The sequence below is a fragment of the Oncorhynchus mykiss genome, chromosome 13 (assembly GCF_013265735.2).
Source record: "Oncorhynchus mykiss isolate Arlee chromosome 13, USDA_OmykA_1.1, whole genome shotgun sequence".
In the NCBI taxonomy this organism is placed as follows: domain Eukaryota; kingdom Metazoa; phylum Chordata; class Actinopteri; order Salmoniformes; family Salmonidae; genus Oncorhynchus; species Oncorhynchus mykiss.
In genome coordinates this window covers 52312467-52336250 of record NC_048577.1, presented here as the reverse complement: position 1 = coordinate 52336250, position 23784 = coordinate 52312467, and the positions used below count along the sequence as shown (strand labels likewise).

The following is a 23784-nucleotide window of genomic DNA, read 5'->3' as shown; positions in this document are numbered from 1 at the left end:
GAATCTGGTGTGTCAGCTATTTACCAAGTCCTTGAGTTGTTAAATCTGGTGTGTCAGCTATTTACCAAGCTTTTGAGTTGTTGAATCTGTTGTGTCAGCTATTTACCAAGCTTTTGAGTTGTTGAATCTGGTGTGTCAACTATTTACCGAGCTTTTGAGTTGTTGAATCTGGTGTGTCAGTGCAGGGCTAGAACAAATGTGTCGACAGTCTGGTGGTCCTACAGTAGAGGACTGGAAATAAAGGGCTAAAACAGGTATCAAACTATGGACAGTTCTATTGGCCTGGAAGTTGTTCAATTGAGCAAGGCCCCGTGGTAATTTTCAGCACCACGGACAGTTCCATGTGTCTCTAGCGCAGGTGTGTGTCCAAATAACCATACTAGTGTACTAAAAAATATTTATAGTATGTGAAATTTCGAATGCATGATCTAATGCTCAAATGCATGATCTAATGCTCGATTGCGTTGACTCCCATCATTCGTTCATTTTGGTACAGTGCGTCAATTTATCTGATTATCAGCTGTTGTCAAACACTTGAGTCAGAAAAACAAGTGAATTCTAGTAGATTAAATGCTGAAATGACTATGCAGTGTAAGTATGTAGTAGCCTATGCTGCTATGGGTATTTGGACCCGACCTGTGCTTCTTAATCCTGAGGTGCATTCAGTTCGCTTGAACTTTCACTACGTTGTAGAACGTTTTTTGCTGAACGACACATTTTGCCAAAACGTTCTTGTACGTTCTTGAACAGACATTGAGGGATGTTTGCTCCCGTTTGGTGAGTGTGCGAGGTGTGGCTTGAAGCAATGAGTGACGTATTTAAAGGCCAATGGCCAAGCTCACAGCGTTCCCCAACCCACACCCCAACGTTTTTCAACTGGTCGTTCAGTACAGCGCTGTTTCCGTTCAATTAAACAAACATAAAAACGTACTGAACGCAGCCCTGGTCCTAAGGACCCAAAGGGGTGCACACTTTTTTTTGATACCCTAGCACTACACAGCTGATTAGACAAAACAGAACTGTCTGTGATGCTGAAAATGGTTTGTTGCTGGAACTGTTGCTGTGGGTCGTTTTAAGCACCATGGACAGTTCTGTTGGCCTTGCAGAATCTTGAATGGTTAAGGGAACTATCCATGGTGCTGACATGGTCCAACACAATAAATAGGGTGAATTTTGAATGGGTAGAAGACTGGTAGTGTTGGTATTTGTAAGGGTTGGGGTTAAGGTAAGGGTACGTTTCCTCCCATGGCCTTTCTACCATCGTTACACTGTAAAAAGTAAATGCCTAACTCATTAAATGATTTGAATAGTGGCTACTCAAACATCTCCAACTGTCAGTAGAACTCATAAAAGTAGTTCTAACTCATGTCAATAAGATTTCTTATCACTTAAGGTTTTATGAGTACTGTTAACAAATATTATGTTATTTAGTGAATTTAACTTTATGTATTTGTATTCTGCTAAGGTTATGATTAGTTAATATGTTAATGTCAATCTAACATGTATTAAATAAGTTATTCTTACATGACTCTATTATGTTTTACATATTTACTTAAAATAATAAAGTAGTAGTCAGACACATTGATATTAGAGTAAAAACACTTGATTTATCTGTGTTGTGATGATATAGAATTATTACGTTTTTGAAAGTTACCAATATGTAATAGTGCCACATGACTTGTTTGAAGAAAGAAAAGTATATTTCTAAAATAGTATTAAGCAGTTTTAGGTGTAATTGATCATGATGACCGGATATCAAATCCGCTAAATACAGTTAAATAATGAGAGAAGCCATTCCCACCATCAAGAAGGTAATGTGCACCACCACCGCCAATGCAGCACACTGTAATGCGTACAGCTCTACCTCCAGTTACCGCTAGAGGGATGAGCACTGTGTTCAACAATGACTGGTTACAGCTCTACCTCCAGTTACCGCTAGAGGGATGAGCACTGTGTTCAACAATGACTGGTTACAGCTCTACCTCCAGCTACTGCTAGAGGGATGAGAACTGTGCTCAACAATTACTGGTTACAGCTCTACCTCCAGCTACTGCTAGAAGGATGAAGACTGTGCTCAACAATGACTGGTTACAGCTCTACCTCCAGTTACTGCTAGAGGGATGAGCACTGTGTTCAACAACGACTAGTTACAGCTCTACCTCCAGCTACTGCTAGAGGGATGAGAACTGTGCTCAACAATGACTGGTTACAGCTCTACCTCCAGCTACTGCTAGAGGGATGAGCACTGTGTTCAACAATGACTGGTTACAGCTCTACCTCCAGTTACTGCGAGAGGGATGAGCACTATGCTCAACAATGACTGGTTACAGCTCTACCTACAGGTACTGCTAGAGGGATAAGAACTGTGCTCAACAAAGACTGGTTACAGCTCTACCTCCAGTTACTGCGAGAGGGATGAGCACTGTGCTCAACAATGACTGGTTACAGCTCTACCTCCAGTTACTGCTAGAGGGATGAGAACTGTGTTCAACCATGACTGGTTACAGCTCTACCTCCAGTTACTGCTAGAGGGATGAGCACTGTGTTCAACAATGACTGGTTACAGCTCTACCTCCAGTTACTGCGAGAGAGATGAGCACTATGCTCAACAATGACTGGTTACAGCTCTACCTCCAGTTACTGCTAGAGGAATAAGAACTGTGCTCAACAATGACTGGTTACAGCTCTATCTCCAGCTACTGCTAGAGGGATGAGAACTGTGTTCAACAATGACTGGTTACAGCTCTACCTCCAGCTACTGCGAGAAGGATGAGGACTGTGCTCAACAATGACTGGTTACAGCTCTACCTCCAGTTACTGCTAGAGGGATGAGCACTGTGCTCAACAATGACTTGTTTACAGCTCTACCTCCAGCTACTGCTAGAGGGATGAGCACTGTGCTCAACAATGACTGGTTTACAGCTCTACCTCCAGCTACTGCGAGAGGGATGAGGACTGTGCTCAACAATGACTGGTTACAGCTCTACCTCCAGCTACTGCTAGAGGGATGAACACTGTGCTCAACAATGACTGCTAAGGTGGATTATAATGACAAATCATCAAATACATAAAACATCGTTAAACAGGTGGACCACTGAAAATGACTAATCAGAACTACTTAGTACTTACACTTGAAAACAATTACTAATGAATGTAAATCATTTCAGTAGAAGGGACCCTAAATTGTTATGTTCACTACAACAAATACTCATATTCAAGCAACTTCAATCGGTATAGTTCAGAATACATAACGCAAAAAAAGTTAATAGAACACAAAAACAGTTAAGTATTTACAACTTTAAAATAACCATATGGTTGGTGATGTCACTTTATTACTTTAAGATTTCAACACTGCAATACTTTGAGTTGGGTTACTCGAATGGTTCTAGAAACGGTTTTCCACAAAAGTGTACAGTGTATAGAGACGACCTTGTTAGACCTAGATCTTGACGGTGGGTCACTCTCACCGCTGAAGAAAACATTGATCCACGCTTCATGTGATACCCGACACGCGATAACAGTTAAGGTCGCGCAGATATCCGTCGTCTTCTTTCTCCCACAAGAACGTTGTCTCACCATCAAGTTTATATATTGACCAGATGATGACTCCAAATATGGACAAATTCGCAGATCTCCCTTAAGCCCATGTCCTCTTGATCATTTACCATTCAAAGCGGCTGCTATTTCGGGCGGCAATCAATTAAAACCTTTAATCACCTTTAACCTTTAATCACACTGGACCGTGGTTTGGAGGGCTGCTACGCCGCTTCTGTTCTGTTTTCAAAAAGACCAGCACCAACCCAACACGAGTTGCAGAAAGTAGAAACCACAAATACAAAGTCGTATTCATTCATATATTCAATGGGACTTTATAGGCTCCACTTAATTTGCACATCATGTAGCCAGAATTGTGCATTTGATTTCAGAATGCCCGGTAATGGCAATGGACGGGAAGGCCGTACCTTGAGCATTAGTGACATGCATGCCGGACTGAAGAGAGAGGGAGAGGGCGAGAGGGAAGAGCACTAGCACCTGCTCGGATCCAGAGAGAGGGAGAGAGGAACGGGGGTGGAAGAGCGAGAGAGACCGTAGAGGAAGAGCGAGAGACGAGGGAGGGAAAACATCGTCCATTCATTTCCAAATGTCTGCAGCTAAGAATAGCCTGTCGACGTTTCTCTCTGCACGTTCCCTAACGCGGGCTCTCTCTCTCTCTCTCTCTCCTTCCTCTCTCTCTCTCTCTCTCTCTCTCTCTCTCTCTCGCACACACACACACACACACACACACACAAACACACACACACACCACACATCTCCCCCGAGAAGCGCGCACGTGTACGCACACTCGCTCGCTGTCTCACGCCAGGGGGTGCAGCCATGAGAAATGTACCCCCACCCCCACCCCACCCCCCCAACCTCTTCTTCCCTCACCAAAACACACATAGCTCACACACAAGGCTGACCTTGACACAGTTACCAGGTCGTTCATGAAATAGCAATAAAAACAAACATAATCATCCACCCATCGCGACCCCCCACACTCTCACAATCACCAAGCAACCATGTCCCTCCGCGGATCTCTTTCACCGCAGAGGTATTTTACGCAGTATGTTTTCCATTGATGTGTGCTAGAATGTGTGTACGACAGGGACAGGCATCGTGATTCCAGGGCTGGGCATATGGCTATAGTTCCTAAATAAATCAGGGCTCACCTCACCGTGCACGGGTCTGGAACTTGAACGAAGGGGAGCGAGGAGTGAGTCTGTGAGTGGGGGCTGTGTGCGTCATGTGCTGCAGCGCCTGGCGGCAACACACACATTGGCTACACACACAGGTTTCGGGACAGAGCTTTTCTCAGGCATTCAGCGCTGAATTGATCGGCTCTAGTCGATTAGTAGCCTGTAGTCCAAAATACTGGCGGATCTGGACGGAGACAATTTCGTGTTCTGATCTCTTTAAAAAAAAATATTTCTAGTAATTTCTACTATTTCTAAAGAAAAGGGGGCTATTTCCTTCCTCCCTCTCCATCCATCCATTCTTCCATCTTTCCCTCCCCTAAGGGCCGCTAGACGGATAGCCGAGGAGGCCGTGGAGCGCACTTATTCAGGAAGGGGAGAAAGAGGACGAGCAGGACATAGTTTTTTCCAGCGGGCAGAGGCATTCTGCGGGGCGGGGTTGGTGTTCGAGTTTCACGGTTTCTGCACTGCGCTCGACCCGCTTGTGGAGATCACGATGACTGGTGGCGAGACACCGGAGCGGTGGTGGATGCTCCCCACTCTGCTATGGTGATGTTGCCCGCGTCCAAATGTCCCCTCCTCGGATGAGACCACGTATGAATGGACGGCTGTGCAGGTGATGGAGAGAATATGATCATTGTGTCGAGGGGAACATCATTTAATTGTTGATTCAGCTCTAATATTACCCTACATTACATTACAAACCACGACGGATTTCAATTAAAGATGATTATTGAATGCAAATAAGAAAAATCAACAAATGTCACATTTATCCTTTTCGTGTATAAGGATGCCAGTTAATCTTTGCGCGCGTGTAAAGCGAGTGTGAGGTGGCGGGAGACAAATTAGCCAGTGTACCAAACATTGCGGATGTTACAAAATAAATAAATAATTATAGATTTTTTTCCAACATGTTTTGGTGTCTGAAACGTACCATGGCAATCACGACCAACATGCCCGGTTGAGGGGAAACACTTGGTGGATTTATTTTCTTATTTTTTTATTTTGATAATCTGATTGATTTTAATATTGTGCTGTGGTCATGATGACAACACAACATTTTATCTTCAAGCGAAGCACAAGGGGCTTCTGACGAGCCTATCGCACCGTGGAAATGGTTCGGTAGAAAACGATGGAGCAGCCATGGAGAAGATGAAACATTTATACTAACTCATCTTGGAATGTCCCCAATCTGATATCCCCAATATCCCAAAAGAGCCTTACTCTTATTTTTTGGACATCTAAAAACGACCTGAAGAGGAATTGTGAATCCTACTGCACTGACAGTCCTGCAACAAGCCAAGCTATCCAGCCCACCCCAACCCCACGTTGCATTTTTTTTTTACACCAGCACTTGACCATTAGCACTAACCACAGAGAGAGACCAAAGCCTAGATGGCGTCTTCATCTTGTAAAGGCCGCACCATATAGGCTACCACCCGGCAACTCTCCCCCTATGCAGGTGGAAGAAGCAGAATAAAACAGTTGAGTGTCTGAGCAGTCCGCAAGCAGATGGGATGTAATGTTGTGTGGTCGTGCTGAGCATTCACCTCCTTCTCAGCTACAGCTGCTTTGTAAAGATTTGGTGTCCAGAGAATGGCGCGGTTCGAAAACGAGATGCCGTCCAGGTATGGTGGCGGCCACGGCCATGGACCAGGGCACGGGCATGGACCTGGAGGCCCTGGCCGCGGCGGCAGTCGGCAGGGCGGCCCGCCTGGAGGCCCCGGGGGACAGCGGGTCTACAAGCAGTCCATGGCGCAGAGAGCCCGGACCATGGCCCTGTACAACCCCATCCCGGTGCGTCAGAACTGCTTCACCGTCAACCGCTCGCTGTTCATCTTCAGCGAGGATAACTTTGTGAGAAAATACGCCAAAAAGATTACAGAATGGCCATATCCTTTACATGTTTCTCATCACGGTGTATCATAACATCAGTGCTAAACCCCGAATATCAGGTAGGCCCACTGTACTTGCAATGTTATTATCATAATGGGAAGATGATCTAATGATGGGACCTATCTATGTGACCCTACCATTAGCCAATTAGGTAGGGTATCATTAGGCTAGTGTGAGCATGTAATAATAACAACATAGCCTACTAGACAGCAATACTCAAAGGCCTTCCTGACGCTGTAGTGTGTGGTGATTCAACAGAAACCTGTAGACATGATAGGTTTAGGATCCATTGAATGTTTGTATTTTGGCATCATTGATATGATTTTTGTCATTATGAATAATAACGTTGTTATTAAGGGCATTCAACAATTGCAGTCACCAATGGACACTTTTTTTTTTGAGAGAGAGAGAGAGAGAGAGAGATAGAGAGAGAGAGCGAGAGAGAGACAGAGAGAGACAGAAAGAGAGAGACAGAGACAGAGAGAGAGAGAGAGAGAGAGAGAGAGAGAGAGAGAGAGAGAGAGAGAGAGAGAAAGAGAGAGAAATGTTTGTAGTGCAGAGCTGCTGGTTGTTGATGTCAGCATGTTCAGTCTCAGCTCAGGAAAAACAGTGGAGGGGAAGGCAAGGAGGGAGGGAGAGAGTATATACTGCCACCATTTCTGCTTAGACTGAGAGAATGGAGTGAACTGGGCCTTGTCCTTATCAGCACACATATCTCTAGGTTTTCACTGATGGATCATGCCTGTGGTGTGCTGGAGTGTATGTGTGTGCCTGTTTCCCCCTGACTGTTTGTGTGTGTGCCTGCATGTGTTTTCTCTGTGTGTGTGTGCGTGCATGTTTGTGTCAGGCCAGACACAACTGCCCCTGACTGTATGTGTATGTGTGTGCCCACTGTGCCCATCTGTGTGTGTGTGCCCACTGTGCCCATCTGTATGTGTGTGCCCACTGTGCCCATCTGTATGTGTGTGCCCACTGTGCCCATCTGTATGTGTGTGCCCACTGTGCCCATCTGTATGTGTGTGCCCACTGTGCCCATCTGTATGTGTGTGCCCACTGTGCCCATCTGTGTGTGTGGCACACTGGACCTACAGTGTCTGCTACTATACTGCCAGTGTTATTTTTTATTTAAAAAAATATAATTTTCTTTATTATTTTCTCCTAACCCTACTCACCCCTCTGCTAATTGGAGTAAACTAATGGACAACAACACTTAGGCTTCTTCTTCCAGTTTCTACATTTTTACAGACACAATGCACCTTACGACAGTTATCTTCTGTTTGTTTTTAACCCCTTCAGTCTTAGTGTTAGCATAGCCCCATTTTGGGAGAAACAGGGAGTGATTTGGACAATGTCTGTTCTCCAGTTGGAAGCTGTGAGGCTGTCAGGACGAGAGGAAAGTAGTATAATGATTGCATTGATCTGTAGTGATGGGTCAGAAATGATACACTCTAATTGGCCTGCTGCTCTGGCAAATGGATGAGATTGTTTTAAGGCTTTTGAATCGTATCTGTTCAATTGTTTGAATGGAGATTGAACACAGATGTGTGTGAAATATGTTCAATACATGTACTCTATGAGCATGTGCGTGAGCTTGTCTCTGTACCGTTTTGAAAAAGGGATTTTGAATATGTATTGAATGTGTTAGATTGTGGACATGGTCTCTTCCACACCCGCACACCCCTACCTAGTTCAGATGGTTTTGTCCTCTCTGGTTTTGTTTGAACATGCTGGATGTTGATCTAAGTGTGTTCAGGGTAATAGTTTAGCAGTTTCTCATCTTCTTCCTCTATCACCCTTTCTCTCTTCTTCTCCACATCTCCCTCTCTTCCTACATCTCTCTCTCCTGCTTTTCTCTCTTCCCTCCATTCCTCTATCATCGCCTTCTCTCCCTCTGTCCCTCTCTCTCTCACTCTCACACCCTCTCTCTCTGCCTCCTCTCCCTCCTCCTCTATCTACCTTCTCCTATATTTCCTATCTTCCTCTCTCTCTCCCTCGATCTCCCTCCTCCTCTATCTCCCTCCTCCTCTCTCTCTCCTCATCTATCACCATTTGACTCATGTTATCCATAAGATAAGGGTTTAGGTCAAAGTAACTATGTGAAACAAACTGAAAGCCGGCAGAATGGTCGTTCACACATATTCTCATGCAGCAGTGAAAGAGGGTGACTTTATTTCTCACAAATCCATATATGTATTGTGATTCTCACGATTCTATATGTATTGTGATTCTCATGATTCTATATGTATTGTGATTCTCACAAATCTATATATGTATTGTGATTCTCACGATTCTATATGTATTGTGATTCTCACGATTCTATATGTATTGTGATTCTCACGATTCTATATGTATTGTGATTCTCATGATTCTATATGTATTGTGATTCTCATGATTCTATATGTATTGTGATTCTCATGATTATATATGTATTGTGATTCTCATGATTCTATATGAATTGTGATTCTCATGATTCTATATGTATTGTGATTCTCACAAATCTATATATGTATTGTGATTCTCATGATTCTATATGTATTGTGATTCTCACGATTCTATATGTATTGTGATTCTCACGATTCTATATGTATTGTGATTCTCATGATTCTATATGTATTGTGATTCTCATGATTCTATATGTATTGTGATTCTCACGATTCTATATGTATTGTGATTCTCACGATTCTATATGTATTGTGATTCTCACGATTCTATATGTATTGTGATTCTCATGATTCTATATGTATTGTGATTCTCATGATTCTATATGTATTGTGATTCTCACGATTCTATATGTATTGTGATTCTCACGATTCTATATGTATTGTGATTCTCATGATTCTATATGTATTGTGATTCTCATGATTCTATATGTATTGTGATTCTCATGATTCTATATGTATTGTGATTCTCATGATTCTATATGTATTGTGATTCTCATGATTCTATATGTATTGTGATTCTCATGATTCTATATGTATTGTGATTCTCATGATTCTATATGAATTGTGATTCTCATGATTCTATATGTATTGTGATTCTCATGATTCTATATGTATTGTGATTCTCACGATTCTATATGTATTGTGATTCTCATGATTCTATATGTATTGTGATTCTCATGATTCTATATGTATTGTGATTCTCATGATTCTATATGTATTGTGATTCTCATGATTCTATATGTATTGTGATTCTCACGATTCTATATGTATTGTGATTATCATGATTCTATATGTATTGTGATTCTCATGATTCTATATGTATTGTGATTCTCATGATTCTATATGTATTGTGATTCTCATGATTCTATATGTATTGTGATTCTCATGATTCTATATGTATTGTGATTCTCATGATTCTATATGTATTGTGATTCTCATGATTCTATATGAATTGTGATTCTCATGATTCTATATGTATTGTGATTCTCACGATTCTATATGTATTGTGATTCTCACGATTCTATATGTATTGTGATTCTCATGATTCTATATGTATTGTGATTCTCATGATTCTATATGTATTGTGATTCTCATGATTCTATATGTATTGTGATTCTCATGATTCTATATGTATTGTGATTCTCATGATTCTATATGTATTGTGATTCTCATGATTCTATATGTATTGTGATTCTCATGATTCTATATGAATTGTGATTCTCATGATTCTATATGTATTGTGATTCTCATGATTCTATATGTATTGTGATTCTCATGATTCTATATGTATTGTGATTCTCATGATTCTATATGTATTGTGATTCTCATGATTCTATATGTATTGTGATTCTCACGATTCTATATGTATTGTGATTATCATGATTCTATATGTATTGTGATTCTCATGATTCTATATGTATTGTGATTCTCATGATTCTATATGAATTGTGATTCGATACTGCGATTTGACTGTAATTTGATGTTCTAAACGTATTTCTCAGCTAGAGCATGAGAAAATGACTTTTGATCAGACATGGAAATAAAAGTGCTGAAAAAATGTTGTCTCACTATTTAAAAAGAAGACGGAGAACAAGCTAATAAAAACGAAGCAAGATAGCAAGATAAAAACTACCTGCGTTTCGGCGCAGGTACAGCTGATTAGCGCTAGGTAACGCAACACACGCATACACGCACGCACACACACATTCACGCACGCACACACACACACACACCACGCGGCAGCAGGTAGCCTAGTGGTTAGTGCGTTGGACTAGTAACTGAAAGGTTGCAAGATTGAATCCCCGAGCTAACAAGGGAAAAATCTGTCGTTCTGCCTCTGAACAAGGCAGTTAACCCACTGTTCCTAGGCCGTCATTGAAAATAACAATTTGTACTTACCTGACTTGCCTAGTTAAATAAAGGTTAAATAAAAACACACACACCACACACACTTTCAAGAAACCAATATCCAATAACACACTTTAGTACATTGTAACGCACATAGATACACAGTATTGATGGGGGAAGAAATCGGTGCAGTTGGACAACATTATATCAATACTTTGACTCTCCAAGTATCTATTTGTAAAAATAAATAAATACACAGTACCAGTCAAAATTTTGGACACACCTACTCATTCCAGGGTTTTCCTTATTTGTACTATTTTCTACATTGTAGAATAATAGTGAAGATGTCAAAACCATGAAATAACACATATGGAACCATGTAGTAACCAACAAAGTGTTAAACAAATCAAAACATATTTAAAATTTGAGATTCTTCAAAGTACCCACCCTCTGCCTTGATGACAACTTTGCACACTCTTGGCATTCTCTCAACCAGCACAATGCATTTCAATTAACAGGTGTGCCAATCAGTTGTGTTGCGACAAGGTAAGGGTGGTGTACAGAAGATAGCCCTATTTGGTAAAAGACCAAGTCCATATTATGGCAAGAAAAGCTCAAATAAGCAACCAGAAACGACAGTCAAGCATTGCTTTAAGACATGAAGGTCAGTCAATCTGGAAAATTTCAAGCAGTTTGAAAGTTTCTTCAAGTGCAATCACAAAAAACATCAAGCGCTATGATGAAACTGTGTCTCATAAGGACCGCCAAAGGAATGGAAGACCCAGAGTTACCTCTGCTGCAGAGGATAAGTTCATTAGAGTTAACGGCACCTCAGATTGCAGCCCAAATAAATGCTTCACAGAGTTCAAGTAACAGACATCTCAACATCAACTGTTCAGAGGAGACTGTGTGAATCAGGCCTTCATGGTCGAATTGCTGCAAAGAAACCACAACTAAAGGACACCAATAAGAAGAGACTTGCTTGGGCCAAGAAACACGAGCAATGGACATTAGACCAGTGGAAATCTGTCCTTTGGTCTGATGAGCCCAAATTTGAGATTTTTGGTTCCAACCGCCATGTCTTTGTGAGACGCAGAGTAGGTGAACGGACAATCTCCACATGTGTGGTTCCCACCGTGAAGCATGGAGGTGGAGGTGTGATGGTGTGGGGTGATTTGGCGGTGACACTGTCTGTAAGGCACACTTAACCATTATGGCTACCACAGCATTCTGCAGCGACACTCCATCCCATCTGGTTTGGGCTTAGTGGGACTATCATTTGTTTTTCAACAGGACAATGACCCAACACACTTCCAGGCTGTGTAAGGGCTATTTGACCAAGAAGGAGAGTGATGGAGTGCTGCATCTACCATAAGACGCCTCCAACGTCGTTTTAGAGAATTTGGCAGTAGGTCCAACCGGCCTCACAACCACAGACCACGTGTATGGTGTTGTGTGGGTGAAGCGGTTTGCTGATGTCAACATTGTAAACAGACTGCCCCATGGTGGTGGTGGGGTTATGGTATTGGCAGGCATAAACTATGGACAAAGAACACAATTGCATTTTATCGCTGGCAATTTGAATGCACATAAATACCGTGACGAGGTCCTGAGGCCAATCGTCGTGCCATTCATCAGCCACCATTACCTCATGTTTCAGCATGATAATGCATGGCCCCATGTCGCAAGGATCTGTACACAATTCCTGGAAGCTGAAAATGTCCCAGTTCTTCTATTCACCTGAATACTCATTAGACTTGTCACCCATTGATCATGTTTGGGATGCATTATATTCCAGTTACTGCCAGTATCTAGCAATTTCAGACAGCCATTGAAGAGGAGTAGGACCACATTCCACAGGCCACAATCAACAGCCTGATCAACTCTATGTGAAGGAGATGTGTTGTGCTGCATGAGGCAAATGGTGATCACACCAGTTACTGACTGGTTTTCTGATACACACCCCTGCCTTTTTTATGTTATCTGTGACCAACATCTGTATTCCCAGTCATGTGAAATCCATAGATTAGGGCCTAATTTATTTATTTCAATTAACTGATTTCCTTATATGAGCTGATACTCAGTAAAATATTTGAAATTGTTGCATGTTGCGTTTATATTTTTGTTCAGTGTATGTATAGAGAGATTTTTTTTAACAAATTGATATTTGGAGCCAATGTATCAATATAATATAGTCCAAAATACTATTGTGATATGTAGCTGTACCAAGTTCTTCCCCCATCACTACTGTGTTACCATGTGTGTAATTTGACATTGGTTTCTGGAAAGTGTGTGTGTGTGTGTGTGTGTGTGTGTGTGTGTGTGTGTGTGTGTGTGTGTGTGTGTGTGTGTGTGTGTGTGTGTGTGTGTGTGTGTGTGTTCATACTCACTGCAGTATCAGGAAGAAGGAGGAGAGACTGAGAGGGGAAGAGAGGGGAGGAGAGAGCCAAAGAGGAAGAGGAAAGAGTTAGATTGAGACGGTAGAGACAGAAAGATAGAGAGAGACAGAGAGAAACAGAGAGAGACGGAAAGAGACAGAGAGAGACAGAGAGAGAGGGAGAGAGACAGAGAGAGACAGAGAGAGACAGAGAGAGACCGAGTGAGACAGAAAGATAGAGAGAGACAGAGAGAGAGGGAGAGATAACAAAAAAAGAGAGAGAGAGATAGAAAGAGAGAGGGGGGGGGGCTAACTGCCTGTCTGTGTCTAAATCATTTAAAATGGAGCGGGAGAAAGATGAGGAAGAGCTGTATGAGCTAAGACCAAGATACCACCGCAGATCACAGACACGCACACACACTTTTGGGGTTTTACCACAAAAAGTAATGCTACTATTTTCCTCTCTTGCTCCCTCTTACTCCCCCTCTCCCCTCTCTCTGCATGCTGACTGATAGGATGTGAAGTTTTATATTTTCCTCTCATGTTCCTTTACCTGTACTTCCTTTCTCTTACTCACATCCAATCCATCACTCTCTCTATACTTCTCCCCCTTCTTCCATCCAATCCATCACTCTCTCTATACCTCCTCTTCTTCCTTCCAATCATCACTCTCTCTATACTTCTTCCTCTTCTTCCATCCAATCCATCACTCTCTCTATACCTCCTCTTCTTCCTTCCAATCATCACTCTCTCTATACTTCTCCCTCTTCTTCCTTCCAATCCATCACTCTCTCTAATCGTCTCCCTCTTCTCCCTTCCAATCATCACTCTCTCTATACTTCACCCTCTTCTCCCTTCCAATCCATCACTCTCTCTATACTTCTCCCCCTTCTTCCTTCCAATCCATCACTCTCTCTATACTTCTCTCTCTTCTTCCATCCAATCCATCACTCTCTCTATACCTCATCTTCTCCGTTCCAATCATCACTCTCTCTATACTTCACCCTCTTCTTCCTTCCAATCCATCACTCTCTCTATACTTCTCCCTCTTCTTCCTTCCAATCCATCACTCTCTCTATACTTCTCCCTCTTCTTCCTTCCATTACATAACTCTCTCTATACCTCCTCCTCTTCTCCCTTCCAATCCATCACTCTCTATACCTCCTCCTCTTCTCCCTTCCAATCCATCACTCTCTCTATACTTCTCCCTCTTCTTCCTTCCAATCCATCACTCTCTCTATACCTCCTCCTATTCTCCCTTCCAATCCATCACTCTCTCTATACCTCCTCCTCTTCTTTCTTCCTATTCCATACCAATAACCATCATCCAATAACCATCATCCAAAATTCCATGACTGTTACAGCCTTAATTATCCATTAGAAATCTAAACCAGGCTACTCTGACCTGACTATACCTTTGCCAAGCCCACCCTTGTGGGAAATACATGGATATACACTGAGTTTACAAAACATTAGGAACACCTACTTTCTCCATGACATAGACTGACCAGATAAATTCAGGTGAAAGCTGTGATAATTTATTGATGTCACTTGTTTAATCCACTTCAATCGGTGTCCATGAAGGGGAGGAGACAGGTTAAAGGATTTTTAAGCCTTGAGACAAATGAGACATGGATTGTGTGTGTGGGCCATTCAGAGGGTGAATGGGCAAGACAACAAAATGTAAGTGCCTTTATAAAGCTGCTGGGTTTTACACGCTCAACAGTTTCCTGTGTGCATCAAGAATGGTCCACCACCCAGAGGACATCCAGCAAACTTGACACAACTGTGGGAAGCATTGGTAGTCAACATGGGCAGCATCCCTGTGGAAAGCTTTCGACACCTTGTAGAGTCCATGTTCTGATGAATTGAGGCTGTTCTGAGGGGAAAAGGGCTGGTCCAACTCAATATTAGGAAGGTGTTTTTAATGTTTTGTCCACTCAGTGTATCTGTGTGTGTGCCTCTCAGGCCCACTCTGATTGCCTCATATCACTGACTACTGTCTATTGTCTGGTAACAGATGTGTGAATTGATCCATATTATGATTCCCTGGGAAGGCTCTACTCTCTACTCTCACATACAACAACATGCTAAAACTGAACCAGGATCAGTATTTGCAGGCCAGCTCAGGTTATCTGGCAGGTTGAAACTGACCTATGAACAGTTCTAACCACAGTCATATTCCCTAGTCCCACTTAACGGTGCAGATTGTGCCACGTCATTCTGATGACCCAAGTTTGTGAGTCACGTTGAGTAACGTATCTGAAGTTAGGATTTCAATTTGATTTCAATTATTAGATATTTTAATCTTTAACTCTGGACTGTTGAAAATGACTCATAAGTAACCACTTCCCTGTAGTTTACACCTAACATTTGATTTGATTCTGCCTATAACTGGAGATTCTGTGTCGTTAGCTCGGTTTCCATCCGACTGGCGAGACATGTTCATGTGAGTCTAACACAATCTGCATGAAGGAAATATGAGTATTTCCCCACCAGTGTTGTGTTTCCACCAGACGGACTTGTTGCGGATAAAATCAGTGCGTGATGACGTAGTGCACACAAAATGTACTTTTTAATTTACGTTTCCTGTACCGAATAAAAAACGAAAGTTCAATGTCTTTCCATACGATTTTCAACTCTACTGAGACGTGGTTATAGGTCAATAAAGGGTGTTACATCTGTCAAAGCTTGTGTATTTCTCCTACTGCTGTTTGTAGCTTATAGGCCCAGTCCTGAATTGAGAGAAGTGCACCTTTTGTGTAAATCATACATTGAAGACAATGGGACATTTGTGAGAGCATTTGACTTAAGCACAGTTAGGATTGGAGCCTATGTGTTTATCTCAGGATGCCTTCTACTGTATTCTTGTTGATGTGTTTGGTGCCCTTGGTTGGGTGGATCTACTGTTTCCAGACCTCAGCCAGGTGGGGCTATCAGTCTCCTGGGGTTTCAGCTTAGTCCTTGTTATTTGACCTGTTATTATAACATTTCGTCCTTGTTCTAATCAATAGCAGATATAATGGCTTTTCAGAGGTGTGTTTGAAGTGATGCGCTGCAGGGAGATACCGTGGTCCAAGCCCAGGCCTTGTGATCAGATGTGTAACTTACCAACCTGGCCTCAGGGCAATTCGTAAGATTTGGTATGCAAATGTGTTTCCCTCCATTTAGTATGATATGTTATGCAATATTAGGTTACATTATGAATGGAATAGTAGTCGTACATTATCATACTAATTAGAGGACGTATAGTATCGTACATCTTACCCGGTTATGCAATATCATACTATTTGGAAGACCTAACTGATCATACATCTTGGAGGTTGTTACAGCTCTATTTGTTGTATTTATTTACTTATTTATTTATGAGGGCAAATCATACTCAATGAACTGGAGTATAGCACAAAACTAATAGGTATCAGAATAAAAACGTCTATAACAACAATGCCAATGACATCAACAATAACAAAAAGTTAATTGAGTATGATTTGCCTTCAAAAGTAATTGAATAAATAAATACAACAAGTATTTCCCTGAGCTCTGGCTGCTTATTGCACCATAACAACGAAGGAGAATTTCAAGGAGAATTTACTTTGCTGGTTAGGAGAACAAACAACGAAGGTTAGGAGAATTTACTTTGCTGGTTAGGAGAACTAACAACGAAGGTTAGAAAAATTGACATAACAGGCTCGGTGAATTAGTTTAAGGTTAGGAAAATGGTTAGGGGAAGGGTTAGTTTAAAATTCAGTAAAACTTTATTTTAAGGGTACCTAATAAACCATTTATAAGGCATTTATAAATTGTGTGTTCACCATGTATTAATCATTACTCCCACATTTACAAATGTTAGTAAGCTAATTATTATGTATATGTCATTAAACATCCTGTATTGTGTGCTAATTCTTTTAACAGGTACTGCTGGAATGTCTTCCGATGGCAAACCCATCTTTTTGTGAGAAATTACACTGCTCACTCGAAACATTTCTAAACTATTTATAAAGTGTAAATAGCGCTTACTTTAGATTAGGGACTTTAGAACAATTTCAGCCAGTAGTTTCGAAAGTGGTGCTTGAGCCAAAACGATCTCTGTTTCTTCAGTACTATGTCATCCATTCTTCAGTACTATGTCATCCATTCTTCAGTACTATGTCATCCATTCTTCAGTACTATGTCATCCATTTTTCAGTACTATGTCATCCATTCTTCAGTACTATGTCATCCATTCTTCAGTACTATGTCATCCATTCTTCAGTACTATGTCATCCATTCTTCAGTATTTCTTATATTTTTTTGCTATTCGAACAGTTATTACGATGACCACGGTTATTTTGTCTGACCAATAACCATCATCCAAAATTCCATGACCATTACAGCCTTTATTATCCATTAGAAATGTAAATTCACCCAGTCTGAAAACCAGGCTACTTTGACCTGGCTATAGCTTAGCCAGGCCCACCCATGTAATGAGTATCTATAGCGTGGATATACAGTAGATTCGGAAAGTATTCAGACCCCTAGACTTTTTCCACATTTTATTACGTTACAGCCATCAATACACACAATACCCCATAATGACAGTTTTTTTTTTTTTTTAAACATTTTTGCAAATGTATTACAAATAAAATACTGAAATATCACATTTAGAGACCCTTCACTCAGTACTTTGTTGAAGCACCTTTGACTGCGATTACAGCCTCAAGTCTTCTTGGGTATGGTGCTACAAGCTTGGCACACCTGTATTTGGGGAGTTTCTCCCATTCTTCCCTGCATATCCTCTCATGCTCTGTCAGGTTGGCGCTTCGCTGCACAGCTATTTTCAAGTCTCTCCAGAGATGTTCGATCCGGTTTAAGTCTGGGCTCTGGCTGGGCCACCAATGGATATTCAGAGACTTGTCCTAAAGCCACTCCTGCATTGTCTTGGATGTGTACTTAGGGTCGTTGTCCTGTTGGAAGTTGAATCTTTGCCCCCGTCTGAAGTCCTGAGCTCTCTGGAGCAGGTTTTCATCAAGGATCTCTCTGTGCTTTGCTCCGTTCATCTTTCCCTCAATCCTGTCTTCCAGTCCCTGTCACTGAAAAACATCCCGGCTGCATGATGCTGCCACCTCCAGAGTGATGCTTGGCATTCAGGCCAAAAAGTTCAATCTTGGTTTCATCAGACCAGATAATCTTGTTTCTCATGGTCTGGGATTCCTTTAGGTGCCTTTTGGCGAACTCCAAGCTGCCTGTCATGTGACTTTTACTGAGGAGTGGCATCCGTCTGACCACTCTACCATAAATGACTGATTGGTGGAGTGCTGCAGAGATTGTTGTCCTTCTGGAAGATTCTCCCATCTCCACAGAGGAACTCTGGAGCTCTGTCAGAGTGATCATTGGGTTCTTGGTCTCCTCCCTGACCAAGGCCCTTCTCCCCAGATTGCTCAGTTTGGCTGGGCTGCCAGCTCAAGGAAGAGTCTTGGTAGTTCCAAGAACAATGGAGGCCACTGTGTTCTTGGGGACCTTCAATGTTGCAGACATTTTTTGGTACCCTTCCACAGATCTGTGCCTCGACACAATTCTGTCCAGGAGCTCTACAGACAATTCCTTCGACCTCATGGCTTGGTTTTTGCTCTGACATGCACTGTCAACTGTTGGACCTTATATAGACAGGTGTGTACCTTTCCAATCATGTCCAGTCAACTGTGTTTACCCCAGGTTGACTCAAATCAAGCTGTAGAAACATGTCACGGATGATCAACGGAAGCAGGATGCACCTGAGCTCAATTTCGTGTCTCATAGAAAAGGGTGTGAAAACTTATGTAAGTATGGTATTTCTGTTTTTTATTTGTTATACATTTGCAAACATTTCTAAAAACCTGTTTGCACTTTGTCATTATGGGGTATTGTGTGTCGATTGATGACACTTTTATAATAAGGATGTAACGTATCAAAATGTGGACAAAGGGAACGGGTCTGAATACTTTCTGAATGCAATGGGGAATGTACTGAGTGCTGAATACTTTCTGAATGCACTGGGGAATGTACTGAGTGCTGAATACTTTCTGAATGCACTGGGGAATGTACTGAGTGTACAAAGCATTAACAACTCTTTCCATGACATAGACTGACCAGGTGATTCCAGATTAAAGCTATGATCCCGTTTTGATGTCACTTTTTAAATCCACTTCAATTATTGTAGATGAAGGGGAGGAGACAAGTTAAAGACTGATTTTTAAGCCTTGAGACAATTGAGACATGGATTGTGTATGTGTACCACTCAGAGGGTGAATGGGCAAGACAAAAAAGTGCCTTTGAACGGGGTATGGTTGTAGGGGCCAGGCGCACTGGTTTGAGTGTGTCATGAACTGCAACGCTGATGGAGTCAACATGGGCCTGAATCCCTGTGCTAAGCTCTCGATACCTTGTGGAGTCCATGTCCCGATGAATTAAGGCTGTTCTGAGGGAAAAGGGGGGTACAACTCAAAATTAGGAAGGTGTTCTTACTGTATGTAGTTCTGTCCTTGAGCTGTTGTTGTCTAATGATGTTCTGTATAATGTCATTCTGTATTATGTTCCATGTTTCGTGTGGACCCCAGGAAGAGTAGATGCTGCTTTTGCAACAGCTAATGGAGACCCTAATAAAATACCAAACACCAAATACCAGTGTATATCATGTTTAGATAGGTAATGCTACTCTCTCTCTCTTTCTCCCTCTCTCTCTGTCTATACCCTTCCCTTTCACTACCCCCTCCTCTCTCTCTCCATCTCTCAGTCTTGCATTCTAGCTTTCTGCTGAATTATTCCGTTTTGATGGCAGGCTGGTACTGTATGTGTGTATTTCAGTGTGTATATGTGTCTGTATATGTGTGTGTATATGTGTGTGTATATGTGTGTGTGTGTGCATATGTGTGTGTGTATATGTGTGTGTATTTGAGTATGTGTGTGTTTGTGGGGAGCGGGGGGGTGACGTGGAGCAATGCTATTTTTGGGAGCCGGGTGCAGAGTGCGGAGAAAGAGAACGAGAGAGACAAAGAGGGAGAGCAAGAGAGAGAAATAACGAGAGAGAGACAGACAGCAAGACAAAGACAGAGAGAGAGAAATAGACGGAGAGAGAAAAATAGAGAGAGAGAGCATTGTTAATGGATGGCTTCTTCATGCTCGACTTCTTTAGTCACATGGTCATGCTGCTACCAGACAAACCTGCTCTCTGTGTAGACACCTGCCTCTACCTGCAGTACACGCACGCACGCACACACACACACACACACACACACACACACACACACACACACACACACACACACACACACACACACACACACACACACACACACACACACACACACACACACACACACACACACACACACAGCATAACACAAGGTGACAGTGACAAGTGTGACACAGGGGCATGAGCCATATGGGCTAGAGAGGGCCAGAGTGAGGCCAGGCGCTGCAGGGACAGGTACAGCCACAGAGGCTAAACTGAGGCTAGAGGTAGAAGGTATTATACCGTTTTTTACAATCACTTTGGCACTAATTTCGGAACCTTGATGTCATTTTTCAAAACTCTAGACACAAAACTCACAACCAATGATCAAAATGCAAATTTTTCAAAACTCTTAACACTTTTTCCAATTGCTTGGATACAATACACATAAAGCTAAGATCATTTGTTCAATGAACTAAAATCACCTGTTCAAAATGACACAACTTAACATCAAAGTATTACCATTTCAAAATGCAATTCACACATTACATCTGAAATGACTGTCTATTAATTTCATTACAATGATCTAACTATCAATTGATGCAACTGCTCAAAATGATAAGTAACTGTTGCATTACTCTTAATGCATAGTTTTATGGAAACTGACAAACAATATGTTTAGATCATGAAAGTTTCAGGATAACGAAATCCATTGACACCAATTACCGTGGAACATGAACCAATTGGACTACATTATCTATGTATGTAATATTTCATCATCATTCTTTATCAGACACTGTTTCTATGGTCCCATGTACCACTTTTCCAGACCATGTTTTCAGATTTGACATCATGTATACTCACTTTATTAGGTACACCTATCTAGGTGTGGGGGACCCCCTTTTGCCTCCACAACAACCTGAATTATTTACGGTGTTTTACGTTAAGAGATGCCCTTCTGCACACCACTGTTTTAAACCGCTGCTATTTGAGCAGGTTGAAATGAGTCTGGACATTCTCCTCTGACCTCTCTCATTAACAAGGTGTTTTTGCCCACAGAACTGCCCCTCACTGAATGTGTTTTGTTTATCGCACCATTCTCTGTAAACTCTAGAGGCTGTAGTGAGTAAAAATCCCAGGAGGGCAGCTGTTTCTGAGATGCTGGAACCACCATGTGTGGCATCAACAATCATACCACGGTCAAAGTTGCTTAGATTACTCATCTTGCCCGTTCTAATGTTTGGTCAAACAACATCTAAAGCTCTCTACCCTATATACTCTATATACTGAGTTGCAGGCAGCCACATGATTCACTGTTTGAATGCAACCTTCCTTGATGAGCTAAATCAGGTCTGTAGAGATGATGGCATGACCTATGTCATTGTGTGGGATAATGTCAGGTTCCACCATGCTCAAATGGTGCAAGCATGGTTTCAGGCCCATCCACAATTTACCACCCTGTACTTACCACCGTACTCTCCTTTCCTTAACCCGATTGAGGAATTTTTCTCCACATGGAGGTGGAAGGTATATGATAGGCGCCCTCACGAACAAGCCACCCTTCTCCAGGCCATGGATGACGCATGCAATGACATCACGGCAGACCAGTGTCAGGCCTGGATTCACCATGCAATGACATCACAGCAGACCAGTGTCAGGCCTGGATTCACCATGCAATGACATCACGGCAGACCAGTGTCAGGCCTAGATTCACCATGCAATGACATCACGGCAGACCAGTGTCAGGCCCGGATTCACCATGCAATGACATCACGGTAGACCAGTGTCAGGCCTGGATTCACCATGCAATGACATCACGGCAGACCAGTGTCAGGCCCAGATTCACCATACAATGACATCACGGCAGACCAGTGTCAGGCCCAGATTCACCATACAATGACATCACGGCAGACCAGTGTCAGGCCCAGATTCACCATACAATGACATCACGGCAGACCAGTGTCAGGCCCGGATTCACCATACAATGACATCACGGCAGACCAGTGTCAGGCCCAGATTCACCATACAATGACATCACGGCAGACCAGTGTCAGGCCCGGATTCACCATACAATGACATCACGGCAGACCAGTGTCAGGCCCAGATTCACCATACAATGACATCACGGCAGACCAGTGTCAGGCCCAGATTCACCATACAATGACATCACGGCAGACCAGTGTCAGGCCTGGATTCACCATGCAATGACATCACGGCAGACCAGTGTCAGGCCCAGATTCACCATACAATGACATCACGGCAGACCAGTGTCAGGCCCAGATTCACCATACAATGACATCACGGCAGACCAGTGTCAGGCCTGGATTCACCATACAATGACATCACGGCAGACCAGTGTCAGGCCCAGATTCACCATACAATGACATCATGGCAGACCAGTGTCAGGCCCAGATTCACCATACAATGACATCACGGCAGACCAGTGTCAGGCCCAGATTCACCATACAATGACATCACGGCAGACCAGTGTCAGGCCCAGATTCACCATACAATGACATCACGGCAGACCAGTGTCAGGCCCAGATTCACCATACAATGACATCACGGCAGACCAGTGTCAGGCCCAGATTCACCATACAATGACATCACGGCAGACCAGTGTCAGGCCCAGATTCACCATACAATGACATCACGGCAGACCAGTGTCAGGCCCAGATTCACCATACAATGACATCACGGCAGACCAGTGTCAGGCCCAGATTCACCATACAATGACATCACGGCAGACCAGTGTCAGGCCCAGTTTCGCCAGGCCCGAAGATTCTTCCCAAGATGTTTGTCTAATGAAAACATCCACAGCAGTTGACCTTTAACTGTTTTTTCTCTTTTTTTAGCTAATTATTTTTGCTTTGATTCAAAGAAACCCATGTTGTGATTTTATTGTATTTCATCAATAAATGTCATATTTTGTTCAATGATTCCACCGAGCAATATTCTCTCTACTAGTCCTTTTACAGTGATGTATTTATGTGTAGTAGCATAATGAAACATGTTTCACATATTTTGTATTACAATATTTAATGATTGTATGAACAACTACACAGTGAAACTATTGGTATCTTGTGTGTGGGTGATCTAAATGAATGTTCCTATGGTATTTCATGATAAATGAGTTATTTGAACCAATGATTCTGCAAATGCAAAGTTTCTTTAAAGATATGAATGCACAATGCAATGTTTTGAACATTGGACAGCCTGTGTTTACAAGTGATGACCGTTTTGAGTTTTGTGTCTAGAGTTTTGAAAAATGACCACAAGGTTCTGAAATTAGTGCCAAAGTGA

General features: G+C 42.2%; 1 protein-coding gene across 1 annotated transcript in view; it reads left to right on the top strand.

The window, feature by feature from the left end:
* Positions 1–4674: 4674 nt before the first annotated feature.
* The window catches only part of LOC110485216 (calcium channel, voltage-dependent, P/Q type, alpha 1A subunit, a), a 175937-nt gene continuing 156827 nt past the window's right edge, over positions 4675–23784 (top strand). Inside the window, exon 1 of the mRNA XM_036939765.1 lies at positions 4675–6625. Within this exon, the coding sequence (XP_036795660.1) occupies positions 6330–6625 (296 nt within the window). The 5' untranslated portion in view covers positions 4675–6329. The remainder of the gene's footprint in view (positions 6626–23784) is intronic.